This window comes from Rhopalosiphum padi, chromosome 2 (genome assembly GCF_020882245.1).
Source record: "Rhopalosiphum padi isolate XX-2018 chromosome 2, ASM2088224v1, whole genome shotgun sequence".
Classification (NCBI taxonomy): Eukaryota; Metazoa; Arthropoda; class Insecta; order Hemiptera; family Aphididae; genus Rhopalosiphum; species Rhopalosiphum padi.
The window spans coordinates 43,911,379-43,934,119 of NC_083598.1; the positions used below are offsets into that span (position 1 = coordinate 43,911,379).

A 22,741-nucleotide genomic window follows, 5' to 3' on the forward strand; every position below is an offset into this window, starting at 1 on the left:
CAAATTCGCCGAATAGGGATCTACCCGGCCAGAACAGCCGCTGTGTGTATTAGGACGATTTCGTACGAAAAACCCGCACCGCCACACATATACAAGTTTAATATAATAATATTATAATATAACCTATAGTATAGCGTAGTATATTATAATATAACGTATACGCGCGCACACATCACACACGACCCGAAAGTCGTCGCACATAGGCCTTTCCTTTTGTTGGGAATTAAAATATTACATTACGTAGTTAGTCAAAGCGCGAGGTCCGTCCGTCCGTCCGCTGCAGCGATTCACTGCAGGACGACTCTCGTCCTTGATTATAATAATTTTATTAAATACGACATGAAAAATAAAATGTACGTTGACGGGCGCAGCGCGAAGGAGAGAACTAATTGCCCACGTGTTGATATTACTAATATCGATTATAGTACATTTTTTTGTTTTTTTTTTCTGTGTCTAATCGTATAGACGACTGGAGAGAACGCATACAATTTTCGTAAGACATCGCGTACTGTACTGTGTTTGAAAATGTCGTTTACTTCAAAGCTGGTCATTATGATTCACGGCGAGGTGTTTAATATGGTTTGTATATTATTATAATAATATTATGCATTATTATTTTGACGACTCAGACGACGTATTATGATACGCGCGGACATTTAAATTGCATATTGTGTACATCAATACAGTAAGACGTAGGACATGGTATTATTATGCGAATTATATACAGTTAATTCGATGCGAGTGATTGGATACTATTTTCATAATATTACACCTACGCGTATATTTTAATACCTGTTGTTATTGTTTGATATTAATCTATAACATACGTTTTGGATTTTATAGAATTGATTTTTATACCTATGAAAAGTTATTGCTACATTTACATATAATTTTTCAGTTTTTTTTTTTTTTAGCACAACCAGAGCATATTTTTTCTACCCAATAGAATATTATTATAAACGCGTTTTTTATATAGAACAAGACGGAAACTATTTTTAAAAAGTGTTAAACAATACAAGGAGGTAGATATTTATAGGAATATTAGAAAACCAATATTCTCGTGCTCATTAAATTTAATTCTACTGTTTCAAGGATTCTTAAAGGAGTTCATTTAATAAACCAGTTAAGTAAACCAGACTACCTGGTTTTTTACAATTCTTAACGTATTTTAGATTGTGAACGAGACGAATGTATTGATTTTATATTGATAGTATGTCGCTTTTTTTATATATGTAAACAAGAATAAATTAAAGGAGAGAGAATCTATTTAGTACTTTAGGGAAATAAAAATTTAAAATTCCAAAAAACTTTTTACGCATTATTAGTTTTTGACAAAAGTGATTTTCTTATTTTCTTGTTTTTCAAATACGAATAACTGTAAATACTTTTAAAAATGTGTAATATTCTATTAGGTATATTCTATTAGTTTTAGAAATAATTTTTAACCAAACAAACACATGTTAGTTTCCTAACGCTGATTTGTCCGAAAACAGTTTATAGGAGACTGAATTATTTTAAAGAATAATTTTGTAAAATTAAGTCTGATATGATAATAACAGGAAGTAACTACTTGTTGATACATTTTACAAATCATTTAACAATAGTACCGACAATTTCAACTTTAAAAGCACTTAAATAATAGTTTAGACAAAGGCATATCTAATGAATTTCATAATAAAATATCTAAAAGTACATAACAATTCTATTCACATCACATAAATGGGTGTATTTAATTACTGATAACATAATGAAAACATTTAAGTACTAACCAAATGGAGGGATTTATTTTTAAACTTAACGGAATGTAATAAACTAATCCAAAATGATGTAACAAAAATCACTTTATGAATTATAGAACATCTGTTTAACTTAAACCAAAGTCCTCCACAGCTATCAATACAATTGATACTAAAAATATTTTGATTCTAGTGAGCTACTTTTCAGCGGGCATCCTTGGGTGTTAGTATATTATTATCAATACTCGTAGATAACTAGGTAAAGATTATATTTTCAATTAAAAAATTTATAGATATTTATAGGATAATTATAATAGTTGTATTACAAAGTAGTTTTTACCTACATAAAAATGTTAAGATATCAGTGTAACAAGTATACATTTGGCGAATATTTGAATATTAGATTATTAGTATTACCTACGCAAACCCAGTAAAAATCGTTTTTAATCAAGATAAATTTAAATTCAGAGTTAAAACGACCTTGGCAGGGGATTACCTTACGGTATGATAATTTTATTCCTAATTTCAAGAAAAATAAAAGAAACGGCTTATGTTTTTGTTTTCGTTATTTTTTTTCAGTCCAGTAAACAAAAAAAAATGAGTGAATTATTTTGTAACCATCCAACAGACCACTAAACATCGATCACCGTCGTCAAATGTTAGAGATACTTTTTCTTTGTTACCTGTTGGGCACGAATAGTTTTAATATTTACAAACAGATACTATAAAGTACCGAAACATTTTGATTTTGATAGTGTTAAATTTAAAGTAATTTTTAGTAAAATAAATTCAGAATATAATCAAAATTATTTTGTTTTTTTATTATAAATTATAACTATTATTAAATAACGAAAGTACATACCTATAAAATATTATGAAACTGGGAAAAATCAAGGAAGATTTTGTTATTTTCATAAAATATATTCGTATAACAATATCTTAAATTATTATGAAATACGAATAGGTACTATAACTTTTTTAACGAAAACAAACTTTTAAACATTTTTATTTTTTATAACAATGCATTTTTATAGGTTATTTTACTTTAAATCGATTATTTGATTTTTTTGTCTTTTTTTTTATTATTTATTATTTAAATTATGACCTAGGGTTAAATTTTAAATTAGTATTAAAATTAAAATAAACATAAAAATTGCTTAACAGAATTAAAGTATTCATAAAATAAAGTATCATTACCTATACAATTAACAAAATAACTTTCGTTTAAATGATGCTATAAATTTAAATATTTTTCTATTCCAATTTTATACAGATTCTATGTCGTTGATAAATTTTTATTACATATATTATCTACATTTAGATCATTGGTATTTCATATTTGTTTTATGTATTATATTGCACGTATGTTATGTGTATAGATAAAAAAAGTACGACTAAAATAGATTTCAGTATTCTTAAAAATATTACATTATTCGTGTTCATACAATAGTGTACATTGTGGTAAAAAAAATATATATCAAAGAATAGGTGCACACAGTTGTATATTTTTAATTTTCTATGGTTAAAATGTTTTTATTCATATTTTACCATCACATTTTCATTTTAAAAATTCAAAACGAATAAAATAAAATAGTATTTTATTTAATATGTAAATAAAACAAAATGGAAATGGAAAAAATGGCATAGCACACAATGCACGTATTCAAACTTGAAAACTTTTCACCGAGTCTGTGTATATATTTTGTTACTTACAAAATTACGGTTTACACAAATTAAACTTTCGTAATTTAGCATACAATTCGACGAAAGGTATACAATTTTCTTCTATTGAGATGGCGTATTTAATAATATACTCGTTGTAGACATATTATTTTATTTTTTTTTTTATTACGTGTAGGTAGGTAGGTACTACGTCAATGAAGTATGCACTGTGTATACATGTAAATAAATCAATAAAAAAAAAAAAAAAATACACACATCCTTGTAAATATACACTGATCAAACTTAAATAATTGGCAATACTTACTTATTTTGTGTACCAGCCAACCCCGCTATATTATGATCTACCTATATTATATTATATACATCAGGTAGTGACTCGGAAGTTATTTCCTACGTACCTACGACAATATTATTGTACCACCGGCAAAGTTGAAATATCGATGTAACTATTTTATTTAACCTTTCCAACGCACCGCATTCAAAATATTCTCTGGTGATTTTCGACAAACAGTTAACGTCATTCGTACACAATACATTACAGATATAGTTGCTGATGTATAATGCGCCTCGCTATTGAGCGACAGTATAACGTCTAATTAATGGCCTTTCCGCACAAATGACGATTGCACTGCAGACTGTATCCAAAACCGTATGACGTTTGAGAGAGAAAAAAAAAAATAAATAATGATTACCTACCTTTCTCCGGATATATAAAGCGAACTCACACTTCATATAACGACATATTTTTTATCGTACACTCGTGTAATATGTTATTTTCTACAGGAACACTTTTTATTCAGATAACAGACGCGGTATTATACCTATACTCATAATAATCATAATAATAATATGAAGGTGTTACCCATTACTAAACAAATGATAATAATATCGCTTCAACGCGTGCACAAGTATATACATCTGGTAGGTAATGTGATACACTGTTAAATGTTTATGTACAGTCATCAGCTCAGTAGTGTTTTGATCTACAATATTAAATTGCTCGGTACTCCTATTAGAGCCCATTGGAATATAACGACCGCGTTACAAACTGTTTTAAGCTCTCAAACTCTCAAGCTCTCCGAAACTCGTGGTAGTATGGTGTGTGTGGTAGGTAAACTGAAAATTCTACCAAAAAAATAAGAAATACACGTCATTCATATCTCGAGTAATAAGTAAAACTGAACGTGACCATTAAAAACGAACCTTCCGTTTTCTTCTCTCAACGTGGTCATCTCTCTTTATGTGTCAGATTTTATTGTTCGCACGATATTATAATACACAATTCAACGTAAGTTCGACACTTACATTCATTTGCAAAACAAGCCGATGAATGATATTATTATTAATGTGTATAAATTATACCGTTAAATACTATAAAACATTATAAGACGTGTTTCTGCAGGCACTTAACCTTCTCTCCGTTACAAAATGTTTCGTGATTTTAAAATGGAATAGAATTCTTATTCTGTTCACGTAAATATTATACATTACTTTTGGCATTGAAAATAGATGATGATTTTAATATTCAAAAACAACTTTGAAGTCTATGCATTAAACAAATAGTTTGGTGATAAATAATACGAATTAAACAAAACATAAATTGCGTTTAACGATAATGAGTATCTCGTCATAATATAAATTAAAACTTATTTCCTTACCGGAAAATCGTTTTATTATTTTTAAATATACATAAGCGTCAAGTAGACCTATACATTTAGTATACTAATTGTATTCAACAACTTAATATCATCGCCACGTATTTTGGTTGTATACTTCACTATAAAAATGAGGAAAAAGTAAAAAATCTTAATTATTTACTTACAGTGAAGTTTCTCGTCCAAATTTCCTCTGGACGTTACTGATAGAGCTTTGATGAATTCTTCAAACTCTATAGAACCATCCTGAAAAATAATATTATAATTTGATTAAATTCTACGTAATATAGAAATAAGAACATACAATTTAACAGTCGTGTAGATACTATTTTTTATATTACCGAATATATTTTAGTATGAAAATACAATATAACATTATACTAAACCTAAATAATGTGTGAACAACGTGTACATAATATTTTATTTCTATTAAAATTGTTAAACTCCAGTTTAGTTAGAAAGCACTTTGAATTATTTTTAACTAATAATAAAATTCAAAAAATATTAAAATATTTTACATAAGTGATGTGTCTGTAAGTTAAAATATTTAATTCACTAAAAAACAGGTAGTCATTATGCTACATAGTAAGTTTCGAGAGATACCTCGATATGTGCTAAAATTTAATTGCATTTAAAAAACAATATAATAATTAACTAAATAAATAATATTGTACAAAGAAAAATTGTTATTTTCTTTTAAAGTTCAAGATTCTTTAAGACAATTTGATCTTCGTACGCTCAACAAAAAATGTGATTACATATATTAGGTATATTATTCTATATCTTTAAATTTCTATAATAAACCTTGTGAGTTATGAGAAAATGTGTGTATTCAATTTTCAACTTATGAAAAAAAAAATATCAGTAACACTAAAAATGATAAATATCTATTAATAGCTTAAAAACTTCCAAAATGTTACAAAAATATTATAATAACGTCTTAAAAATTCCATTATAAATATTAAATCAAAATGTATTTGGATATTAATTTAGAAGTAAAATATAATTACAATATAAAACCAATATCGATTTTATCAAAAACTCGGGTTTCGTAATTTTTATTTTGTTTCCCCAATTATTTTGAGATATTTAGTTTAATATTCCAGTATAATACAATATATATAGTATCGTATTACATTTAAAATCATTTTAAACCATTAAGACTATTTGTAGTATTATTTATTGAGAATAAACTTTCAATTTATAATATAACATTAAAAAAAAAAAAAAATTACATTTTTATCAATCAATCACTTTGATATTATTGAAAAAATATATTGTATTTTAAGAGTAATTTTAATATTACGATGTAGATAAAATAAATAAGTAATTTGCATACCATAATTTATTCCACTATGTATTTGAATACAGGCTTAATAAAATAATATCGGATACTCAAGGAAGGTATAGTACCTATCCCATTTCTCAGTAATTCTAATAAACTGTAATATAAATATTTTTGTATTATTATCCAGCATGTGCAGTAAATGGAATTTAAAATGATCAATTATTAATATTTTTAAATATGAAACACAAATGCGATATTTTCTAAAGAAGAATCATAATAAAATATTAAAATTATTTTATGTGAAGAATTCTTTGCTTTTACAACTTTACATTTTACATGCTTCAAAGTTCATACGATATCCAAAATAAATAGTATCAATTTAAAAATTCTTGTGTGCTCATTTTTAATCTCAGATATTGCTTTATATACAAAGTTTTTTTTCAATAATTTATTAATAACCAACATCCCAACTAATAAAAATGGCATAACTCAACGGTATAATATTATAATTTACTAAGTTCTTCTTCATTTATTACATTACATTATCATACAGAAACAAAAAGCCATGTCACTTTAAAAACTTTATGGCTTAATTTTATGATTATTTAATTCATACATTTTATTGCTAAAAAGCACATAAAATAAATTAAATCTACCAAGTTTGGTGATTTCTCTTTATTATCACATTAGAAACATCTTGAAATAATTTTCTTTTAATAATAAAGTAATTTTATTAATTTAAACAAGACATTATTCATAAATCTGGTTAAATTAAATACAAAAGTATATACCTACACACAACAGATAACCGTTAATGCAAAACAATAAAATTAAAACATAATCTTTAATTTGAATAGTTATACGTATACTAGGTATGACAATAACTACAGTTATAATATTACGAAGTTTAAATTTTCTTAGACATAATATATGAATGTAAGGTTTGTAGGACAAAATAATATCAAAATTCAGATTTATAAGGTTAATATTTGAAAATTGCACATCAATAATAATAGCATTATAAATATACGTTATATCATATATTATTTTAATTCGCAAATATTTGAATATTTGTTTCAATCTTGTTGGCATATTATAACCTTTTAATGTATATATGAATATATAATATTAGCCAATTAGAATTCGGGGTATGTAAGTAAATTTGACCTAAGGTTCATAAATAAATATTAAAAAGAAAAGTAATGCATAATGGTTTAACCGAAATTATAATATTTGTATAGCCATATTATTATGCAATGACTTTAAACGGCTGTTAAAACTTTGACTAAATATGTATTATAAATAAATAAAAAAGAGGAAAAGTAAGGTTACCACTATTCTGTTCAATGGCCAACAGGACTCGAGAGTTACTTACATTGTCATTGATTAAGACACTGTAATGTATGTGTTAAATTTAAATTCGATTGTAAATTATTGCATACAATAAATAATGCAGAACGAAGATGGTGTATCTCCTATATTATTATGTATATCATATGATAATATTTTTGTTTAAGAGTTTATTATACTATTCGTAATACGGTAGATTGTATTAATTTTTGCTCAAAAAATTGCGTTTTAAAATGTCATTGATATGTCTATAAAATAAATTATATTTTATGTTAAAGTTTAAAGTTTGAAATCTGCGTGAAAAATATTTTTAAATTTTATCTAAGCAACTCAAATTGTTATTCTTTGTTTAAAATTTTTCTAAGTTCTAAATTCAAATGCCTATAATAATAAGTGCTTGTACATGTTTTAGATTTTTGATTTTAGTATAAATTATGAAAAATCTTGTATCATATTTTTAAGCCTTAGTTATAAAAATTTTTAATTTTATCGAATTTTAATTGCCTAGAAAATAACTTACTTTTTAAAAAAATTTTATTAACAACAAAATAAGAAATTTTTGTACGATTTTATCTTTTTTTTTGGTAAACCCATTACGGAATATAAAAATAAATAGTTTCTCGTAACTGTAATTTATTTGACAACTTATGCACCTATAATTAATGAAACATAAATACAATTAAATTGTCTTTATCAATACTATATTATAATAATATATACTTTAATTCTGCAATTTAAATATATATATATATATATTGTAATAATGATATTTAAAAACATCATATTATTACTAAGAATAATAATTTTGATTAATCATGTGATTTTTCCTTATCGAATGAATTAACGTTATGTTAATTTTTTTAAATTAGTATATTTATATTTGTTCAAAATTTCTAAACTAAATTAATTAAAACAGTTGAAAAATATTAATTGAAAAAAAACAACATATGTTTATAGTTTATACACTTTTAAGTAAAGAAACTAATTCTCGATTAAGTTTTCTTCTTGTCATCTATAAATTATAATAGTTAACCAAAGTAAACAGTATGGTTTTTTTCATTTTTTAGTCATTATAACTTTATTAATTTATTCAGTTTCTGGTACAAAAAAGTCAAATAATCTAGTCATGCGTTTAAATGATATCGTTATAGTTATCACTATATGAATAATAAATTAATTATAATGTATATTGTATACGTTAACGAGTTATTTGCGGAGTAAAGGTGACACTTACACAGTTATCTAGCAAGAAACAACGATCCGTTGAAGAAAGATAATTTATTGGTCGTTTTAAAGAGAACAGAATTTTTTATAAAACAAGACACCGCCATAGTACAAACACGAATGTTTTATTATGCATTGAACAATAACATAACGGTTGTCTATATATATTTATTTATATCGATTGTTTTGAAAAGTACTAGGAATTTTCAATTTTGACCTCCTAAAATTACCAACTAGATTTATTTTTCTACCAGAAAATATATTGAAATTGAAAATCAAAGCATTTTTTATACTACAAATCGGGTAATAAAAAAAAAAATACACACACTCCGTTGTGAAATCGATAAATTCATTGCTCCGCTCAGAATCTAAAATTAAAAAATATTATATGAGCTGTTATTGTGTTTTGTTATAAGTTATATTATTTATTATTATTTGTCTGATTTCTACCCAAGTCCATTTTTACAAAAAAAAAAAATCTATCCATATAACTATATATTATACTTGAAAAACCACACTGAATATATTTTAAAATATGTTAGAGAAAATGTGTAGGGAAAAAACATTTTGTGAAAGATATTCTACGAATATAAATAATAGAATATCCAAATCTGAAAACATTCAAACAAACGGAAAAATTAAATTTGAAAAACAAAATAAAATATTCATCTCATACATAATATAATACATACCTCTAAAAAGTAATAATAATAATAGCCTCGATATTTACAGTTAATATAAAATTGAATTTTAATAAAAGTTAAAAGTATTGTTTCGTAAAATTTAGTTAAATAATATTACGGGCTTTTAAATGTGATGTTGGTGTTTAATTAATAATAACTTCAGGCGTATACAAAATCCATTATATTATAATATTATTAATATAAATAATCAAAAAATAATCATTTACATTTTGTAGAAATTATAAAAACATTTAAGCTCAATTATTGTTCGTTCTAACTATATAAGGTAGATTATGAATATTTTTAAATACGTTTTCCAGAAACGCTGTACCTATGAATTGGCTCTGACCAATTATTATTGCCTTTCGCACGATCGTCGCTTCGTAAGTCGTGCCGTCAGCGGACGTTAAACTATATATTATGATGAACTGCAATGGTGAGATGGGAAGTGCCAGGCCGTCGTCGCTCCCCTTCATATTTTATTCCAAAGAAGTATTATTTTTTTATGCTTTTTGTCTTTGGATACTATTTTCCGGATGTTTTGACATCGAGCCGTACATTTTACGCTACGGGCATTTCATTCCCACGGGATAACGTGTTTACCGGTAACCGTTTTCAACGTCCCGGACGTAGACACGGCGGCGACCGGAAAAGAAACGGACATATTATTATCACGCGCCATATACGTACCCCATACACACCTATACATCGTATTGACGTACAAAATGCGTCGTCGAGTGGTTCTGCGTGTACTGCGTCGAAAATAATAAAATAATCCCCCGAAGTGCGCTACTCGACGGTTATACGCGAGCGACGCCGGAGCGCGGGCATATCACTCGTCAGTACCCTCAGATATTAAATAGGTATATAATACGAGTATTTATACGTTTGTTGTATTAAATCGTCATTGCCGTCGTGTTGCATAATCCGCGTGTGATAAAATATGCGACGAAAATAATAAATTATACATTTTTTAATATAATACATATTACTATACATATTTATATTATAATATACAGTCGAGTCGCGATAACTCGTAAAACTTGACAACTCGAATTTTTTTTTATTCCCCTAGAAATACAGTCGAGTCGCGATAACTCGAAGTTGAAGTGAGATAAAAATTCGCTTCGAGATGTATGATTTATATTTCTAGGGGAATAAACAAAAATTCGAGTCGTCAAGTTTTTCGAGTTATCGCGACTCGACTGTATAAATTAATATAAATTCGAGTCAGACGACGTCTCGAATAACACATATCTCGCTGCGAATTTTTGTCTCCTTTCGACTGCCGGCCAGTTATAGCGAGTCGACTGTATATTAATTTTCGTACGGTCGCGTTAAATATCGCAGAATGCTCGCGGTCGTGAGGTCGTACTACACGATTCGTCGTCCGCCGCGAAATTTAATATTAATAATAATATAATACATGCACACGACGTGTGTCGAACGTCATATTATTTGTGCGGTTGAAGAGAGCGGCGGCAACAACGACGACGACGACGACAAACGAAAAGAAGAGTGTGTGTGTGTGTGTGTGGTGTGCAGTACTTCACACGATAATATAATGTATAGTGAGCACCGTACAACCGCCGCAGAAGCGGTTTCATACACCCCACACAGGTACGCACGCCGTTCGACGGTATTTACTACGGCGTGAAGTATTATTATATAGTATTGTAGCACTCTCGTCAATTGACACTTATTATATTATTATCATCCGACGGGCGGGCGGCGAGGGGTTAAAGCTCGTTGCAGATCGTCAGTCTACATCCGTTCCATCACATAAGCGCGGCGGTCTTATTCGTTTAGAGAATTTTTCTCTCTCTCTCTCTCTATAACTCCGTCTCTTTATATTTCTCGACTGTGCACTGGTATGCCGGCAAAAGTCATACGTTACAAACACAATACATGACAGGAAAAGCCGAATTAAATAGTTTTACAGGTTTTTGTTTAAAACGTAATCATAAAAATAAAAAAAATAAATAATTACTTCTTTCCCGCAAAGTCAACCGTACTGTACTTTATTCACACAACCTGGCAAACGGTCACAACAAATAAACGAAATCGAAAAGACAATTTTTTTATAGTTAAAAAGTACTGGTAATTACTTTCTATTGATAAATGATAACATTGCAATTAGATAAATCGTGTGCATCCAATAGTACCAATTATATACAATTTTCTCCTATAATACAAAGCTTAAAAATGAATAATTTTTATGAAAACACACATCATCCACTTAGAAACGGTAATATTGAATATACCTCATTAAACACAAATAATAAAATGTAAAATGCTGCGCCGATATCAATTTAATTATACTCGTCTGCATTTATTATACAAGTAATAATATGTTCATTGCGTACTATATATAAAATTTACGTTGTAGTGAATATTTTTTAAACATTTTTTTTCTATTCGTATTCAATGAATTTGAAGGACATGATTCATTTGTTCTCTAAAAATACCGTGAAAAGTACTCGAAATAAAAAACAACAAATTTCAAGCTTATAATATTTAGCAGAATGATCAAATTGACTGTAATTAACTTATTGGTTTCATGAAACGGTTTTTATCAAAATAAATAATGGACGTACAAGATTATTTTGACTTCTTAGCGATCGAATTTATTATGTTATTTCGTACACCGTAATCACAGCATTCGACGGTTTACATAACTCACGTTAGAATATACTGTATACTGTACGTTTAATGGTGCTATTAAACTATTATTGTTGCCTGTTAGTATAATATATCATATGCATTTGTTTGAATATTTTCTCCTTTTATAGCATGTTGGTGTTCTATATTATTGCTTGATTATACTATTATATAATAATAATACCTACTCGGCATAATTTACGAGTCAAGTTTTTCACCAACCTATATATGAACGGGAGTTATGTCTGGCACCGAAAACAAAAAGCGTAATTTGTTTGTAATCCCGAAACACAAGTTTACTTTTACATATAGGAGTATATTATGTATTTTAATATGTGTATATACGCTGTTAACATTAATATAATCCATCTGAATATTTATGTATATTATATACATATTAGTTTTTAAAATTCTAAAGGAGAAAAATAATCACATAGCAATAATTTAAAAATAAATACCTTTATTTTCGATTTTAAATTCCTCATCAAGTACTAAAATATTACAGTTTATTTACTATGTATTAAAATGTATTTTAATATATTTTTTATATAATTGGTTTTGATTTTGAGAACATTAAAGTGTATACGAAAGAAAATATAAAAAATAAATTATTATTTTAGATTCTGATCATAGCAATGCATGTATTGATTTTACAATGATATTTATTTTTATTATTATTATTTTTGTATTTGAAAATACTTTTCTAGTAAAAAAAAGCTCTAAAGATTTTTTAAAGCAAATTGGATCTAGTTAGTACTTTTGTGAAGTAAAAATCTAAAATTCTTAGTACTTTTTAAAATAATTGGGAAAAAATATAAAAATAATACGAACATTTGCTAAAATGTTAATATTATTTATTAAAATAATTGTAAGATAATCTTAGCTCAGAAAGGTTTTTCATCGTATACTATGCCCTATCATTGAATTCAAACACAACCATTAAAGCGCAAACTCAATGATAAAGTGCGTTTAACTTTTAGTGTACTGTAGAGCAATTACCTTCTTTCCTGTTTTTATTTATTTATTAAAAATACAAATAAATAATAAGTTATAATACCTATAGTATATTTTTTCGTGTTTTATTTTTTATTTATTTTTCGATTAAACATTATCATTTTACAACTGTACGTTCTATATTATGCATATTAATCAATTGATTAACTACCTATTATTAAACGTTGTTCATAAACCCCATATTTTTCCACTGTAAAATGGCATTTTTATGAACTTGTAAATTATAAAACATATCATTTTTACCCTATATAACTACATTACTCTATTCTATTTAATTTTTTTTATTGTCTTGTTATATATATAAATATATACATATAAATATTAATGTAAATAAATAATATAATATATATATGTAATAATAATAATAATATATGTATATTATAATATGTAGGTGTCGGCATTATTTTAAAATAAAAATATCTATTTTGTGACTGGAAAAAATCAATTTATTCTCCAAATATATTATATATTATCACAAGTCTAAAAATTATTCATAGATTAAAAGTAATTCGATTTCACATTTTTTTTTTCGTCAATAACTAATTCAACACACTGTATTACTAGTTTTAAAATAAATTAATTTAATAACGACATCATGAGTTTGATAAAATATATTTAATGATATAAGCTGATCATAGACCACCTCCTCTCGAAATCGTTTTTTTATATTCAATGATATATCATTGAATTAAAATTTAACACATCCAATACCCACTTTGCCACTTTTTATATAAAAATTTAAATCACAATAATGTGTTATTATTGTATCTACTTATTTGTTTATTACAAAATATTTAATTAATTGCCTTTGAATTCAAATCATAATTTATTATAATATCTTAAAATCGTTGTTTGTTTTATTTTATGAAGTCTGGTTCATTATATTATTATATCATTAATATTTTAAGCAATAATAATAATATTTTTTTTAAAAAAGTTAAGTTTTTATTCGATAAATAATAATTATATAATTAAAAACATTAAATATTTTAAGAAAAAAATAAATCAATTCTTCTATATAAATTGAAGTTGAAAAACAAGTTAGGTAAGCAAAAATAATTACATTTAAATTTACATAGAAACTTAAATTGTTGTTTTAAATTAGTTGAAAACATAAAACAAATTCTATTTTACCACCTTAGAATTTGTCTTAAGGTATTTTAACATTGTCATTGGGTAGATAATACACACACACGCGCGCGCGCGCGTATGTACCTAATAATAAGCGATGACTATAGAAAACAACATTATTTGATAAAATAATTGTTTTCCATACGTGTCAACAAGATAATGGTAGTAACTTTCATACTCATATTGATCAAATTATTTTAATTTAGTTTTTATTATATGACAAATGCCCATAATATTCGTGTAATTTAATTTTCTGGGAGTTATTCAAAATGCCGTAATTGTCTTTTATATCAATATGAAATATTATATTTATTCGTAAAATCATCATAACACCATTGCAATTATATAATCAGACGTTAAATAATAATATTATGTTTTGTACCTATATTCAGATGTATATAATTAAATTTGAAGACATAAGCATTGTTATAGTTATGCCATTCATATAATTGTTATACTTTTAACAACTCCGTGCAAAGGAAATTATCATTGTTGTTTTTGAAAACATAAAATTAAACTATGTTCATTAGCTACCTAAATATGAAGTATTGTTTAATTAAACGCGGTTGTACGTGCAGTATAGGAATCTAAAATATAATTGTATATTTGGATATAATATACATTTATATTTACGCATTAATTGCATCAGTTTAATAATATAGTGACCGTGAGTTAATTAAAACACTACATTTTATAAAACGTAAATACCTAAATTAATTTCAATTGTTATAGTTATTTTATTAATTATCTTTGTTTACATTTCTAATGTAAGCATCTTTATTTTCTTAATTATTTTTTGTGAAGAAATGAATGTTGACGAGGAACTAAAAATTCAAAACTTATATATTTAGCGAATATAATAACCGGTTGTGAAATAATTATTTATACATGAATGAAGATAATATTTACTAAATTCTATTTTATGGTAACGCACTAGTAATTAACGTTTTACATTTGATGCGAAATCAAGAGGATTGCTAGTTTTGCATTGAAGTAGTGATTTTTTTCTTCAATTATCAGTGTTTAGAAGTCTTGATATAATGAAAAAGCGAAAAAAAAAAATTGAAATGCGAATATTAATTAGTTACTAAGGAATGTAAGTTATATAGATAAAATGTAATACGTTTATCAGTTAAGTATTATACACCTTATTAGTATGTAAATAATAATCAGTTTTATATTTTGTGTGCCTTTGTTTTTTTTAATATTAATTTGAACGTGTATGTTATTAGTGAGTCATTTTTAATGATCAAAGCTTTCTGGTATATAACAATTATTTTAATACATTTTGGTTTAAAACAAAACAAATTATGATGTAGTAAATAGTAATGCACTTGAAAAGATATAGTAAAATATAAATTAATGTAAAAACGCTTACCTCAGTTTAGTGTAAGAAGAACTATTAATATAGATAGTTATAATTGAAAATAGATATATTTTTATAATACATATATATATATGTCGTTTTTTAATAAATGCTGTGTTTATAATGTTGATAATACATTTGCCAATTTTTTTTTTTAATAACTCAAACCTTATAACCAATTATTGTGTAATAACATTTAATTTAAAACTTAAAAGTAAAATACTACTAAGCATTTCAAAGTTATGTTGTGTATAGATTATGGTTATAATAAAAAAATCAATTTATAACTTATGTTGATTTAAAAAAAAAAGTTTAAAACATTTTAAAATATTTAATACATTATTATCGTATCGTATAATATAGTACTATACTACAATTCGACTTAATTATCTTTTAGCTGTGACCGAATAAAACAATTATTTAGTATGTAAATATATTAAACATGTTTTTGTACTAATATTATCAAATAGGTACATTTGACTTTTTTTCATTCTAGCTAAATGTTGTATGCTCAATTTAATTTTTGTTTTTAAACCCATAATTTCTTTTTTGATAAATTACATTACCCTGTCATCAATCAATGGTCCACTATTTATTTTATAACATCTAATAATTGGAGACCTTTAAAAGTCTAAACATAATATTAATAATATTATTTTTTAATATTATTTGTCATAATATATCCATTAATAATGTACATAAAAGTTTTTAATGAAAAAAAAAAATATAATTATTATATCACCGAAATAAAAACATAGAACACTGGGATATAAAAATAGTAATAAAAGAAGTATTAAATAAATATCATCTGGTACCTACTTGATTTTTTAAAAGCAATTAATGAAAATAATAAAATTATCAATGTTATAACGTAATATGTGGACCAAAACTAACGAAAGTTGTGAAATTATCAACTAAGATACCAAGTTGATACACAATATAACAAATAATATTAAGTATTAGATACGACATTCAAAGTCTCGAAGGCCATACAAAAATCTATTAAAAACAACGATTTAACTCATTTAATGTCGATCAAATAATATTTGCTATTACAATATACAATCTAAAATACTACAATAAGGTACACCTCTATTTTTGCGTAGATCAAAAATACCATAATAAAAAAAAATACTTAATGTACAAAATAATAATGTTATTACGATAACAAAGGCTATGAAAGGCCTGAATGATGGACAAGAGGGGACAGACACAACGGGACATATACGTCACAATGGGTATAAAACGATTTTTATATTATATGCGTACGCCAAATATTTGTCTGTAAATCCAAAATAATGTTATACCAAACAACAAAACCAAAGTATAAAAACTACTAAATAAAGTTATGTTGCCATGGATCTGAAAGGAAATTTGTCCCTAAATTATGACAGTTCACTTGGCTATAGGTTGCTGGTCAGAGTCTAACCGATGTACGATTCTATTACATTAAATTTAAGTGATTTTAAAGTTGCTCCCGTTATTACAACTGAATTATTCGGTTTTTTTGATATTCTTCAAATATTGGTGAGTAGTTATTAGAAATTTAGAAGCTTTTGTTTTGGTCGATAGTATCAGACAAAATATTGTACTGTATAACGTAGTTAGTTCTGTTTATTTTCCTATTTTGTAATGAAATGCTTATCCGCTAATATTATTTTCAAGTATACAACAAATATGAGTGCTACTATTAACAATTAACTACATTGTTATTTGGTACAAGATGACACTCCAACAAGAATTCCTCTTTATGGTGGGTCAATGTAATAATAGTAATAATAATAAATACATAATACAGGATTAATACAAATTTAATTTCCTTGTGTTCATCGTGAAATTAATGTATTACATAATGGTATTAACAATGATGTAATTAAAAACATATTACTTTTTTAGTTATTAAACTGGATAAACTAATAAACCTAATACGTTAATACCTAGTTACATATTGTTACGCATTAAATTAATATTGGTAATAATAAATCAAAATTAAAATATATAGAAAATATTATTATCTTCAGTAAATCAGGACAAAATATCCATAATTAATCGTTTTATTAAATTTGACTTGATATTCTATTATATTTTAAAATTTTTGTATTTTTTTATAACCCTATCCTAATATATTATTCAATAATAAGTTTTCTACATAAAATGTACAGTTGAACTTTGTGAACATTCGTTATATTTTATACTTGACAATGATAGTAACAATAACATGGATAAAGTACACATAGTATGTAGTATGCCTATTGTGCCTATAGTAACACTATATCAGGTCATCGACGTTGTTGTTTTGCAAATACTCAGTAATATTATAATTAATTGTCACGTTACAATAAACTTTTTTGTTTTAAATCATACAAGTAGTTTCTGGGAACAAAATGAAAAATACTACATGTAAATGTGTTCATATTTTGTTCAGCGGATTAATAGTTTGACATAAATGTCAGTACACGGTAGACGATACAAGTATATATCTATTAAGTAAATTATATACGACGACGGTATATTGAATTACAAAAAAAAAAAAGACTAATGTTTATTTTTAGGGTTGAAGTGAATTGAATACAAAAATTGTTTTTAGAGGCAGATATTTTCTAGCGCTACAAGTTAGTTGATTGAAACTCCCCAATGTCCCTGCAAAGCTGTGTCGGAACATCAATGGAGTTCAGTATGTCAATATCGTGATAAATTGCGGGTCCACGTAAAAGGCACTCTACTTAAATGAATATCAACTTCTCAATTTACTATTCCATAATAGTTGTAACAATGTTAAAATACAATAAGTTATCTGAGAACATGAAACGTATTCACTGACTGCCAATAACCAAATAACAATATTATCATTTATGGATATAGCTAAGGAAAATTTTAAAAAATATACTTTACATTTGTTTTACTACAAATAATTTTTATACTTTACAAATATTTCAATGCAATTATGAATAAAAATAATCCATATGATAATTATATATGAATTTAGATAGCTAAAGATAAAATTATAAAAAGAGTTGAGTCATAGAACCATAGTTACTGGAGTTAAATTTTTGTTGGAATATAAGACTCGAATACAAAGATAAATCATAGTATTTGTTTGAAAAACCGTTCTAAGAAGTGTGGAGATAAGACTGGAGTTGTTTAAAATACTTTTATTCCAAACTTCTTTTTATTCTTTTTAGTTTATCTTTGACTTACAAAAACTTCTGAAAAAAACGAAAACTAAAACATCAAAATACTAACTAAAATTGATTTGACATTTTTTAGCATTCTTTCTAGTCTCTAAGTAGCTAGTATTTAAATTATATCTTTAAAAAAGCAAAAATGTTATCACTTTTCAAATGATCCAAAATAATTAGGTAAACCAATTAATACTTAATTCGGTAAATAGATTTTAGTTCTACGACGAAACATAATATTTTGTGTTATCTTATCTATTATCTATAATGTTATTATTTTATTAAAATATACATATATGTGTGTGTGTGTGTGTGTGTGTGTGTGTGTGTGTGTGTGTGTGTGTAATCGTGTGCAATATATTATTATAAGATATAATTTATTAATTATATAATATTATGCCATACGATATATTTTGTAAGTAGTCACTCAAATATTAGTTGGTAATATAATAAACGATTAAAGACTGATTAAAAATTAAAAAATTATAAATAAAATAAGTTTAAATAAATCTAAACATTTTCAATATAATATATGAATTATTTATTATTCTTAACTGCTAAGGATTTATATATTAAGCTGTTTTAGTATAAACACAATTTAGTTTTATAATACTTTAAAATGTTAAACAACGTTTTCAGTATTATAACTCGACTCTATAATATTATTATGTTTAGTGGAGTTTAAATCGATCGTTGGTATTCCGAAAAATATAAATAATTATAATATTAAGATTATTTTAATATTACGTGAATCTTCATTTTAACAAGCTATGTGATAATGATTCATATAAATTTGTATTAAGAGTGTTCTTTTGATATTTTTTTTGAAACCAAAAATTAAACTTTAAAAATAGCAACTACTCCTTTCAATTTATTCTTTAAGAAAATGCCGTTTCAAATGAATACCGGCTGGTTTTTTTAAGGTTTCGCCTAAGTGGATAAGACGAGGTGAATTCGTCAACATTTCTCGTTACCATTTTACAAAATAAAAGGCATTCTCACACTTCTCATTGGCCGTTTTCTTCCGGTGAAAAATGACATCACTGGCTAGTAAATGGCAAGCGACTATGTAGAACGTGCATTTGAACCATTTGAATTATATCGCGGGGACGTGACAAAGTCGAGAACTCGATTTATAGATAGATCGAAAATCAAACGTGTGTAATGTGTATTTACTTAGGGTTTGATTAAATGTTTATATAATATCTTCGTTTATTTATTTGATTAAATTATTATATAATATAATGAATGTTCATTACAATCATATAATTTTTATGAATATAGAAAAGACATACTAACTATAACTAACGTACAATATCGTTCGTTCACGACTCATCAAATAACGTATCCTAGAATTGCTTGCATCGGAGTGGAAGACTTTACATTTGAATTACATTTCATGACGTTGAGGATTTCGTGTCAACAAGAACCTGTAGCTACCGGTGGTTCTCAAACTTAGTTACCCTCTTAATATAGCCTGTGGCACAAAGTTTAATTAAAGTTCTGAACTAGGGAATAAACTTGTGGTAGACTATATATTATTTTTTGAGTTAATGAAAAAAAACTAGTTCCTATAGTTCTGTGGTATTAAAAATAACCTTACTAGATTGAATATTTCAAAACGAACTGATTAAAAAATATTACCTATTTATATATTCGTATAATATATAGCATAATATTTATATATAGAGAGAAATTATTTCATGGTATAATCTTGCAGCTTATACCATGAAATAATTATAACTACAATAGTATAATATAACTGTTTAAAAATTAAATATTAATATAATATCTTAATATTTTTTGCCATTTTTGCGTTTACGTAAATTTATCGGAAATAGACAAAAATACTATAAAAATTACGTAGGTAGGTACATTAACACACAATTGTTTTTTTCTTTAATTAAAAAAAATAGTATTTAAGTAAAGTGTATGGATTTAATCGAAGGTAAATAAAAAATATATTTTAATCGTTTAATCGAACCAACATTTATGTTGGTTTAATGGTTTTGTTCAATTTAACTTTAAACTAATCGAAAACGTAAGTACTAAGTGGCATGGCAAAAAAAAAATATAATATTTTTATATAATGCAAAAAATTATATTACACGTGTTAAACCGTTTTGTATTGACGTTAATATTTCAAATATTCCATTCGCTCGCCTTTTTTATTTGGTTCGCATAGTACTATTAAATTATATCCAAAACAGCAAATGAACAAAAAAAAAAAAAAAAAATGTAAAATATATACACAGTATATGCATTATGGAAATGATCATAATGCTTATATTTTGTTTACGAAAAAAATATAAAGAGCGAAAGATAAAAAAAATCCGAATAAAAATTAATTATTAAAATGTAATTTACGTATAGAAATAATGAGTTATCCTACATGTCTATTTATCTTTATAACTTAATAAGATTTAAAAATATATCGTAAATAATGCTTTTACTCGTATTATACAGAATTAACAACTCAGATTACACGATTTTACTATACGTATTTACGGTAAATCTATATTATAGCAATATGGTTTTATTTTCTAAGTATTTTATCTATAAAATATAATAGGTACTATAAATACAAATGCAATAAATTACTATTTTGATTTTCTAAATCATGTGCAACTCAAATAAGACAATATGATTTAAAAAAAATAACAATTACAATAAAAGTTGACAAAATAATAAATTAAAACTTAATTTTTTAAAAATAACAATATCCTACAAAAGCTAAAAAGAATACAATGTCATATCCTATTGACTATTGTCCTCTTTAGACTCTTAGTTTAACTATTATTTTTTTTGACATATTATGTAAATTATTTACATAAATTAAAACAAAATCTTTATTAATTGTTATATAATAATACTTTGGAGAAAAACTTTTAAAATAATAGTCTATTGAATAATTGAAGTTGTTTCAAGAGTTTTTATGGAAAACTATTTGAACTTCTTGATTTTTATCCTAATTCAGTTTATAAAATATGGGAGGAAACAGATGTTCAAGACAAGTTGTGGTGTTGTTTCGAAGAAAAAAATAGTTGCTAAGCTGACTGTGAAGAAAAACGTAGTGTTCCGGATAGAACGAGATAAGATTTTAAATTAGGAGGTCTGTGTCGATAATATCAATACTGACTAACAATATAGTCAATTTTTTATTTGTTTTTGCACGTGATAAAAATTAGTTAACATCGTGAATGACAACTAAATTATCCAAAAACACAAAATATTTCATTTTTTAGTTTTACTGTGTTATTTAATTCATATTTTTAACTTTTATCAAACACAACTGATCAGACTTGATGTAGTGCTAGTACAGGTTATGAGTATACCTAAGTATAAAATAGATCTCAATAAAAAGTTAAATTTGAATTCAATCATAAATCATTGAATACTAAAAACTGTTCTGACCTGAGACGATGTTATGTCAAACCTCTAATTCCAAGTATATTTTATAATAAGTTAACATCAATATGAATATTTATTTATCAATCAGCTGTCTCGTGTATTCCGTTGTTCGTACAAAATATATTTGTGTTTGTCATTTCAGAGAAACGAGTAACCTTACTAGTAACATGTGATGTAAATTTGAACAATTTTCACCTTGATTAAATAATAGAGAACAGAGAAAAACCACAAATTATTTCCCTGTCAATCATATTTGTATCGATGTTAAAAAAAAAGTAAAGTTAGAAATAAATGTCGAATCTTAATACCAATAGAAATAAAGTTTGTTTTGTTTTTGCCCTAATGTGATTATATGAACAA

At 25.5% G+C, this 22,741-nt stretch overlaps 1 protein-coding gene across 4 annotated transcripts in view; it reads right to left on the minus strand.

The window, feature by feature from the left end:
- Positions 1–22,741, minus strand: part of LOC132921562 (frequenin-2) — a 117,986-nt gene that overhangs the window by 61,341 nt on the left and 33,904 nt on the right. For all 4 annotated transcript variants that reach the window (XM_060984638.1, XM_060984641.1, XM_060984640.1 and 1 more), the window contains exon 6: positions 5,242–5,320. In XM_060984638.1, the coding sequence (XP_060840621.1) occupies positions 5,242–5,320 (79 nt within the window). The remainder of the gene's footprint in view (positions 1–5,241; positions 5,321–22,741) is intronic.